Here is a 9,498-nt window from a genome sequence, read left to right on the forward strand (position 1 = left end):
GAATTTAAACATTAAAGGTTTTTGAAGCAGGTTTTGGCTTTGACACATTGACCTCTTACAGGAAACTTCCATGTTAACTCTGTTTACGACAAAGCCTACATGAGATTTGGCATCTGGCACAACAGACTGTGTGCGTTTGCCTGCACTGTGCATTTTGGTTAGAACAAGCCAGCACAATGCTAGAGCCACGGGATGTTACAGAGGCCCAGTCATAATCCTTTTACAGATTTACTCCAGGTGAGTATTATGACATCAATGGACTCAGTCTTCTCACACAGGATATTGTGTGTGCTTGTGAGAATGGATGTGTGAGTGTGAGAGACTTAATCCAGTTTTAAGGTACGATAGTGTGAGAGGTTTAATTACCCTGCATCCTCCAGTTATCAGACAGGCAATCACGTTCACACTTAAGCCCTTATCACACAGGAAGTCAAGTTAGAATTAGTGGGTACGTTGTGGCCTTTGTTGTTTAGTCATGTGTGTGTCTGTGTGTCACGTTCCCATGTGGGTCTTTCAACGGAGACAAAAAAAAATGATAATGATACTTTATCATTGTGTGGTAATGCAGCTGAAATGGACTTGAAATGTAAGCAGGTGTGACGTATTCCTGGACAGTGTAATTAATTACAAAAACAATTACACTCATCAGACATGTAATTGCTAACTGAATGCAGAAGACTTTAAAGAACAGTGAGTCTTGATATACTGAATAAACTTATCAGGTTAGCAAACTGTTTTCTACTAATTACACATTCAGCAGACACAAAAGAACACGGCAATACCAATGAAGTCCTCCTGCTTGTGACCAGTCAGTGTAATGTACCACTATAACTCTGAATTCTTTATAAAGCTTAATTCTGTATGCGTAAGCTCTTCACAGGGGTGTTGCTATTTGCAGTGGCTTATTTACTACTTTAGCGTGTCCTGCCATGGCTGTCACATAACCTTCTCAAAACTGCAACTACATGTCAGGGCTACATATTTTGAAGAGAAGAAGATCTGACATATGTGTTAAGCCAGCCTTGAAATAGACCGCAGTTGGCCAAAACGTTGGTGATATGTTATTGATCTTATAGTGTTGTCATCTTCTCTGTTGTCATCAAAATATGTCACTGGTATGTCATTTTTTGTTCGCATTCACCAGATAACTTAACCAAGATCTGTCATGTGTCTGCCAAATGGCCACAATTATTACCATTTTCTGTCACAAAGACATTTCTTTGCAAATGAATGCGATATATTCCCTGATACTGCACATAAGAACACATTGCTATAGTGTTGTGACACTGCTATGACATTTAACATTTAATGTTCTACTATCTATGTAAACATCAATTACAACCATCTTCAAGTAGAACTTAACCTGTAAAGGTTAATGGAACTGGGGACTGGGATGTCATATTGTTTCATAATGATGATGATGATTATGATCTCATGTTCTTTTATTGAGACATTGTGAGCAGGCTTGTAGCAAAACTTTCAAAAGTCAGAGAGTCATTTGATTCCATATTAGTCAAAGTTTTAATATAACTTGTTTAGGTACATGTGACAGAATTCAATTCCAATATGCCATCCTCATTTTTTAAGGAAGTGGGTAAGTGTCACATCTGATGTCATGAAAACTTACATCAACTCCCACATATTTGATCCAAACTGGATTGTGTAAAATGGGAAGGGTGGGGTTATGTCTCTTTCTGTCATGGCAGCAGTTCTGACACATTATATAACCATGTTTCCTCTGATTGTGTTCATTAAAACGACTCTGAAGTTGAGTCAGAGCTCAGATGCTAAATGGATCATAGTGAAACTTGCAAATGATGTTATGGTCAAGTCTGACTGACTGATATCGACTGAAAATGTGAGGATATGATAAGAAATACGGGATTCAATACATCAGAAGTAAACTTAAGCAAGTTTGTACTTTCATTTTTTCTTGTTTCAGCATCCAGCCTCATTTGGATAGCACCTTGACATTATCTCACACCACATTTAGATTGTCTCACACACACACACACACACACACACACACACACACATCACAATGCTGTATGTCCCTGACCGGTCAATTGACTTAGGGCTTTTTCCCTCCAAAGCTCCCTCATCAGATCATAAAAGATGCCTAACGACTTTCACACACATACAGACACAACACACTCCTGCCCACCTCCCTCCTGAACACAGGAAATCTAAAGACACAAAGGCGGGTGGGCTGGTTAGGGGAGGGGGAGGGGGGAAGTCGCACATATGTCACCAAAACCACAGCTTGTCTGAGGAAGCTGGTGAGGTCATGAATGAGCCTTTCATCACAGATGCATTGTGAATGGTAATTTTTTTTCTTTCAGTGACAAACATTTGGATTACTGTCAGATAAGAAGTGGGTGTCCGTTTAAAGAACACATTTAGTCATTTCTCAGAATCCATGAAAGTGTTGTCAAAATGTAAAGGTATTCTCCCTTCTAAACCTGAGCTTCATTAAAAAAAAATTTTTGTAGTAAAGGCCTTGGGGTATCATCACCATCACCTCCGGAGGAAGTTTTTTCTCCTTTTTCTCACACCCCACACAGGGTCAAAGTCAATGTTTTAGCTAATTTGCAACCCAAACATATTCCTTTCCCTTTCACGGCCATCTCTGTCTCCACCTCCCCATTGGTGGGGAGGCAGGGGACACAAGGCCGGTGCTTGAATAAGCCCTGAATGCTCTTTAGTTGTCACACTTTTCCCAAACGCCTTGCAGCTGCTCCTATTGTGGCCACAGAGGGAGGGCTCCTTAGCTCATTCTTTAGGCCTCCTGCTGCTGCCCTGCTCTCAGATGGGTTCATAAAGAGGGAGTGTGGCCAAAACAATGGGCAATACCATGACATCATGCTTCTTATGTGGCCAAAATCCTTATGCAGATATATGATAGAATTCCATCGCATGGAAAAAAAACAGGGAAGGATGGGCACAGAGATATTTATGACATGTCAGTAGGTCAGTTTCACTTTAAGTTTGTTTGGGTGCATTGCAATTTTCAACTGCAATCTTCGAAAGCATCAAAATAAATTAAAACTTTCGTTGTTGGATACATAAACAATTTTTTTTATTTGAACAACAGAAAATGTAACTATTTTGATAATAGAAAAATGTAAGTAATTTATTTAAGCTAAAATGCTAATACATTTCATTTGTGTAACTTAAATTAAATGTGAACATTTGCTTGTTTATTTAGTCTTCTATAATATTAAAGGAAATGTCTCAGTCTTGGACTGTTGGTCACACAAAACAGGCCATTTGAATGTCGACCTGTGCTTTGGGAAATTATAAAGCCCCCTTTTTTTTTACTAATTTCTGACTCCATCTTATGGACCAAACTGTTAATTAGAAATAATCCACAGATTCATTAATAATGGTTAGTTGCTGCCCTAAAATGTTTGTACTACTGGCCATATACAAACACATTTTTTTATTTCTAGGGATATAATTTATTCATTCAATTTGAGAGACAATAAGCTTATGAATTTGCTTTGTATTTCACACTAAATTTGTATAATATTTATAACCTGAAGACAGATATATTGGTAGATAACTAGATGTGACAAAAACTAAAAATGTTTTGCCTAAAATGATTTGCAAGTCATTGTGCATCATTTGTCTCACCAGTGAATAAAAAAAAAGAAAATCTTCAACGGAGTACAAAAGTCAAATGAGATTTATTAAACGGTATAAAAACATTTAAACAAACATATGCAAAAATAGATATGATAAAGAAATATATTACTTTAGTTCAATAAATATGTCAGAATGCAGCCACTGAGGACTACGTGCCCCCATTTTAGTAGTTCTGGGGTTCTGTCTGTCTCAGCGCTGTAGGACACAGCACAGAAACATGAGGTAATTATGGTCCATTTCCCCCAATGTGTCAGGATCGTCAAGGTTTCATGATGTCTTGAATCGCAGGTATTTGCATTTGAATTGACAACGCGTTAAACTCTCAAACTGAAAATGAAGATTCCTGCCACATCTACACTGAAAAGAAGGGGATACATTCATTGTTCGTCAAATGAAGGAGTAACTCCCATGCCATGTTGCGCAATGGGTTTGAATAGCTTTCTTTAACCAAAATAGAATTTTGAGAGGATAAGTCAACATTCCTGAGACAACTGTTAATCCTCTCCATTATGTTTGCTTAAAAATGATTACGATTATCAAAAGCAGTTGCCTTCATGGAAACATAAAAATAAAAACCAGTCCTGAATAAGGAATATTCAGATACTTCTAATTCCCTCTACAGGAATAATCTAAACTACCTTTTCAGCCATTTCTCAAAGTCATCTAGGATTAAAACGGTGGATGACTTTCACATTGAGAAGGTACAACATGAATACTTTCTGGTAATAGTTCTCTAATCGCTCTTTGAAAAGATGAGGCCAACCTTCAGAGTTTTGGCCAGCAGCTAACAGAGTCACACAAACTGACCCCAAATACTAGTTCTCATTCTGTCCAGTGACAGTATCACCATCAAATGGATTAGAATCAGGACTGTGTTTTGTGCAGTGCTCTTTGTAAAGTCACTTCAGTTACCAGTCCAAACAAAGTCTGTGCCCCCCCCACACCTTCCTCAGCAGCTGGGAGAGGTGGTGATGGGGCTGTGGAGGAATGAGAGCTGACCAGCAGAGTTGTGTACAGGGATGGACACTGGGAAATTGAAGACTGTGCTGTTGTTGCGGATTGCTGGACTGCCAGCCTCCGACGAGCAGCTAGATGTGGCCAGGACCTGGGACTCAAACTGGAGGAGCTGACCCATGAAGCTGAAGTTGGGGGAGATGATGCTGCGCCGCTGCTTGACAAACTCAAAGGCCTCGTCCAGCTTCACGCGGTTGGTCCGCATGAGGTAGGCAAGGCAAATGGTGGCCGAGCGGGAGATGCCAGCTTGACAGTGGACAAACACACGGCCTCCTTTATTCCTCACAGAGTCTGGGGGGGGGAGAAGAAGGGAAGAGAAAGCAACATTAGTTCACTGTAAACCTCTATCAGGTGATTAAATGCATTTGCAAATAACAGAGGTTAAAACTCTGCAGGTCACAGGAAGGCAAAAAAAACTAAAGTCTTTGCAACACTTTCAGTTCCCTTTTAAATCCAACAGTGCTCATTAAGAGACAGGAACAGAGTTAAAAGGGGAGCAGGGTATGAGCTTGTGGGGGTTATTCCCAAAGGAGGAAGTCTGAATGGACAAGGGGGGAGGAGGGGGGTGGGGGGGATGGGGGGGCAGACCCCTGCTGGGGGGTATTGATCTGGGAGGAAGGCAGACAGTGAGAGAGGAGAAATTGCCTTTTGTTTAGCCAGAACAAAGAGTGGCGTGGAGGGAGCCATTCATGCACAGCCAGCCTACCCACTACAAAACTAGTTTGGGGCTGCTGCTCATTAGATGGGGGCATCCCTTTTTTTCTACGCCTGAGAGGTGGTGATGATGTAACCACTATTGTGGTGGAGTGGGGAGCCTGTGCTGAGCCAGCTGGTCAGTTTTGGAGGGAACTTTTTTTAAATTGGAGTCAAAGAGTGTTGTAAAGGGGGGTCGGGTGTTTGTGTTGCTTGCCATCAGCGGGCTCAGGAGTAACAGCTGTGATAGGCGCGTCAAATTTGGCAGTTGGGGGAAGAGTGTGAAGGGGGTAAAAATGGAGTGTGTACTCACCGATAAACTCGATTGCCTCGTTGAACCAGGAGCTGATGTTGGCTTTATGGTTGTCCTCGACAGGGATGCTCTTGTAGAGGAAGGAGTCCACAAAGTGGTTGGGGCAGTTGGCAGAGACGTTGATTAGAGCGCTGATCCCAAGCATGTCAAGCATGTCTTTCCTTGAAGCGTGGTAAGCACTGCCGAGGTACAGGAAAGGCAAGATCTCCACAGGACCACCCTAAACAGAAAGAAAAAACAAACAATGCAACCCCATTCAGTCAGCTACAAAACAGTTACAACAGGAAGTAAGAAACAAACATAGCGCGGTCGGTGTGCAATCTGATTAAATCAAATAAAGATACTAACCTGGTCGTATAAAGGAGTGTTGCATGGACTACAGCTTGGATCTGCACTCCCCGGATGGCTGGAGCTCAGGGGCAAACTAAGCCCTTGTGGAGGGGAGGGTTTGGTACACATCTCTGGAAACTCTGTGGAAAATTTGTCAAAGCCACCTGAAAAGGGGAGAAAAAAAAAAGGACATCTAGGTTAGATCACATCATATAGCACAGAGACACATCCACGTTTAAATATGGGTCTGCGAAAAAAAGGTGACAACTGCTCATGGAGCTATTTTGGAACATTGTTTACTCCAGTACGAGCTGGTATGGTGACAGCTGTAATCCGCATTTGTTGCCCCGTTGTTAGGATACAGTGAAACAATTGTGCGAGGCTATTTCAAGCAGTCAACAACTCACCTTTAAGAATAAAAACCCTAGACCCACAGGGGTCGCGACACATGGCCGTAACAGCAAGCATCAATGTCCCGTCTTTCTTCGCCTGTCTCAAGTCCAAACTGCGGTCGTCAAGCAGCACGACAGACTGGTACTCCCCGGACAGGAGCCGGTTCCTGGTGTCCTCGTTGGGGACAATGTGCTCAAGTCCCAGACCACCTCTGGCTCGCCTGCGCACTATGGTGCTGAAGCGCACGTTGGTTGAGCCCGATATGTGGGCCGAGTTAAAGGACAGGAAGGATCGGCAGTCCAGCACCAGGCAGCCCGCCGGGACGTCGTCCTCCAACAGACCACGGAGGGACGCACAGTCGATAGTGGGGACCTCCATAATGACCATAGTAGGGCGGCGGGATAGAAATGTAAAATCCAAATACGTAAGCTTGTACGGCAACAAAAAAGAAGTTTAGGTTGTTGTTAAAAAAAAAATAAAGAAGCTTTTCCCCCAAAGTAGCTTAATCTTTGAAGCGGCGAGTCCTTTGTTTCCGGAAAAGAAAAACAGTCAAAAAAGTTTTAAGACTATCAGTAGCTGGTCCTTTTCTTTTCTTGAGTGTATATCCTGTAGTTGTGGTTCTTCTTTCAAATATTAATATATATTCAAGTTGCGTTTGAGTTGCTTCTGGCTCAGAGAGCATCGGAAAGCGTTTATATACAGCTCGTGCTTGTGAATGAGAGGCCACTCACGTCAGGCGCCCGCCCCTCTTGGCTTCCTGTCAGCGCTGCGGACGTCATCGCATGGATCGCCACCCTCCCCCCACGAGTACATTGTGCGGTTGCAGAACGGGCCTCGCGCGCACGTCGCACATGCACGACATTTGTGCACATGCGCAGTGCGCACGTCACGTACGGGCACGCTGTGTCAGATAGCCCAGATAAAACACTAGAAAACACTAGAAGCAACATAATATAAGAGTTCAAAGTAAAAAGAACAAGAAAAAAGTAAACAAAAAAAGTTTGCCCTTTAAACCGTGTGCAGATTGGATGTGCATTGCATGTGCAAAATGGGGGTTATTATATATGATGTCCATCCATCCATCCATCTTCGTCCGCTTATCCGGTGTCGGGTCGCGGGGGGAGCAGCTCCAGCATATATGCTGTATATATGATGTAGGCTACAAAAACATTGGACTTTTCCAAAGTTGCACAGAAAATAAATGTAAATGTGAGTCCAGTTACAGTTAGCGAGTGAGTCCAGAGGGACCTCAGTCAGCAGCCTCCTGGTCTACTGATGTCCATATACTACGACAGAGTGTGGATGAATTAAAAAGTTAAACCATAAAGTTTCAACTGGGAGACTGAGGCACGGATGTGTTATAAGAGGTCATTTCTCATTAATTGTTCTTTTATCTTTTATAATACTTGTAGAATTAATCTCGTGTTTCCAAATCATAACTGCAAATAAGGAATTTGCCAAATTTTCCATGATGTTAGTGTTTAATTAGATTTCTATTTTGCCTCTTCACCTGAGAGTTGACAAATAACAAGATAATAAGTAAATATCTGCCATGGGGGCCATAAAAGTTTATTCTTTGTTTTTATTAGTCAGAGGTACATAGTGTTCAATGCCCCGAGAGCAAAGGCTAACCATAAAAGTTAATCACTGTATAGAAATCTGAAGTCCAGTAAATTTCCACATGCTGAGAAACAAAAACACTGGTCGACCAGAAAGATAACAGCAGAATGGAGATCTCTTGACCTGTCAGTTTTGTTTCATCTGTTACCAAATTAAAAAACAGATAAATGAGGCCCCCCCCACGCCCCGAAGAAAGAAATGTATATTTTAAAAAGCAAACATGATTCCAGTCACTCTGGGAAACCCTTTTCATTTGTTGGTGTGGTTTGCTGACTCAGAGTGGGCAACGCTGCTGTCTCATAATAAGTAAGCATGAGGATCATTTATTGACAGGCAACAGGCGTCTACTGACAGGAGGGTGTGTTGAAACTACACGGTAGAGATGTGCCTAGGTTGTTTTGTTGTGAAACAAATGTTTACTATGTAGATTTCAAAAAGGTGTTGTTGCGACATACCATTCAAAATCCCATTAAGTTTCAGCTCAATAGTGCTCAGATGATGCCCCATTGCCCTAAAAAATCTAATGTATTTCTAATTCTTTATAACTAAAGTATCACGTTTTATGTGGCAACAGTTTTACACTGTGTATTGCTTCAAAAGATCAGGCTGACATAGGCCGTTATGACATCATTCTCACTTAAATGTAAGCTGAATATGTGAGGACTTTCAGCCGTGTGAATCCACATCCATACTGTTTTGACTTCAAGCAGACGGAGATGTGTTATTTGAGAAAGGAAGAGGGGGAGGGGAGGGGAAGCTTTAAGGACAGAAACTTAACCAATCACAACAAAGTGCAAAAACTCTCCAGCCGGTTTAACCTCACACTCCTGTGAGATGAGTCAACTGTGAGACACATGCAGGAATGTTACAAACTATACAGGGAAGTAGAGTTGAACAGGGCTCTTAAAACAGTTTGTACCCAAACATTTTGTCCTAAAATGCATCTTGCCTCCAGTCATGAAGTGCTGGGCTTACATCCTGTAGGTTAGGCAAGAAATCAAACACCAGATGAAGGAGTGAGCAGAGACAGATATGGTGAAGCATTTGTGTATTTCCATGGAGTAAATCTTCATGTCATTCAATTGTTCACAGCACCTGCCAATGTTATCTGTGATAATGGTGCTTTCCAAAATGTTCTACAAAACATATTACAAAAAGTTCAACTGCCTAAACCCATGTATTATATTTTCTCTGTAGCTGTTTGGTCATGATAACCAGCAAAAAGACCATGAAACCAGAACTCACAATTACATTTAAAAAGAATCCTGTTCTCTAAGTGACAACATTTATCCGTGCAAATGTCCTCCCCGAGTAAGAATACAAACCTGTATGGGTGTGTCTGTACTGTGTGGGACTGAATATTTAAATGAAGGTCTTAAATTAGACCTATTGCTCTGCATGTTTGGGATTCCCATGATTATGGCCCATAATCAACCGTGGCTCTCATCCAGAAAGGGAAGTGAAACAGAGGACGAAAGAGGCGTTTC

At 41.8% G+C, this 9,498-nt stretch overlaps 1 protein-coding gene across 1 annotated transcript; it reads right to left on the reverse strand.

Annotated features, from left to right (window-relative positions):
- Positions 1-3,670: 3,670 nt before the first annotated feature.
- dusp1 (dual specificity phosphatase 1) lies at positions 3,671-7,089 on the reverse strand. Its single transcript, XM_028589124.1, has 4 exons — positions 6,406-7,089; positions 6,017-6,162; positions 5,669-5,888; positions 3,671-4,953 (listed from the first exon to the last, which is right to left on the reverse strand). The coding sequence occupies exons 1-4, from the start codon at positions 6,776-6,778 to the stop codon at positions 4,598-4,600; spliced, it is 1,095 nt and encodes a 364-aa protein (XP_028444925.1). The 5' UTR covers positions 6,779-7,089; the 3' UTR covers positions 3,671-4,597.
- Positions 7,090-9,498: the final 2,409 nt, after the last annotated feature.

This window comes from Perca flavescens, chromosome 10 (assembly GCF_004354835.1).
Source record: "Perca flavescens isolate YP-PL-M2 chromosome 10, PFLA_1.0, whole genome shotgun sequence".
Classification (NCBI taxonomy): domain Eukaryota; kingdom Metazoa; phylum Chordata; class Actinopteri; order Perciformes; family Percidae; genus Perca; species Perca flavescens.

Bases quoted from the DNA above. Each gene is read 5' to 3' on its own strand.
- dusp1 (XM_028589124.1), bottom strand. From the start codon at position 6,778: ATGGTCATTATGGAGGTCCCCACTATCGACTGTGCGTCCCTCCGTGGT. The intron at 6,163-6,405 runs GTGAGTTGTTGA...TCCCCTTTTCAG, and splicing joins TAGGGTTTTTATTCTTAAAG to GTGGCTTTGACAAATTTTCC. The intron at 4,954-5,668 runs GTGAGTACACAC...TCCCCCCCCCAG, and splicing joins CGAGGCAATCGAGTTTATCG to ACTCTGTGAGGAATAAAGGA.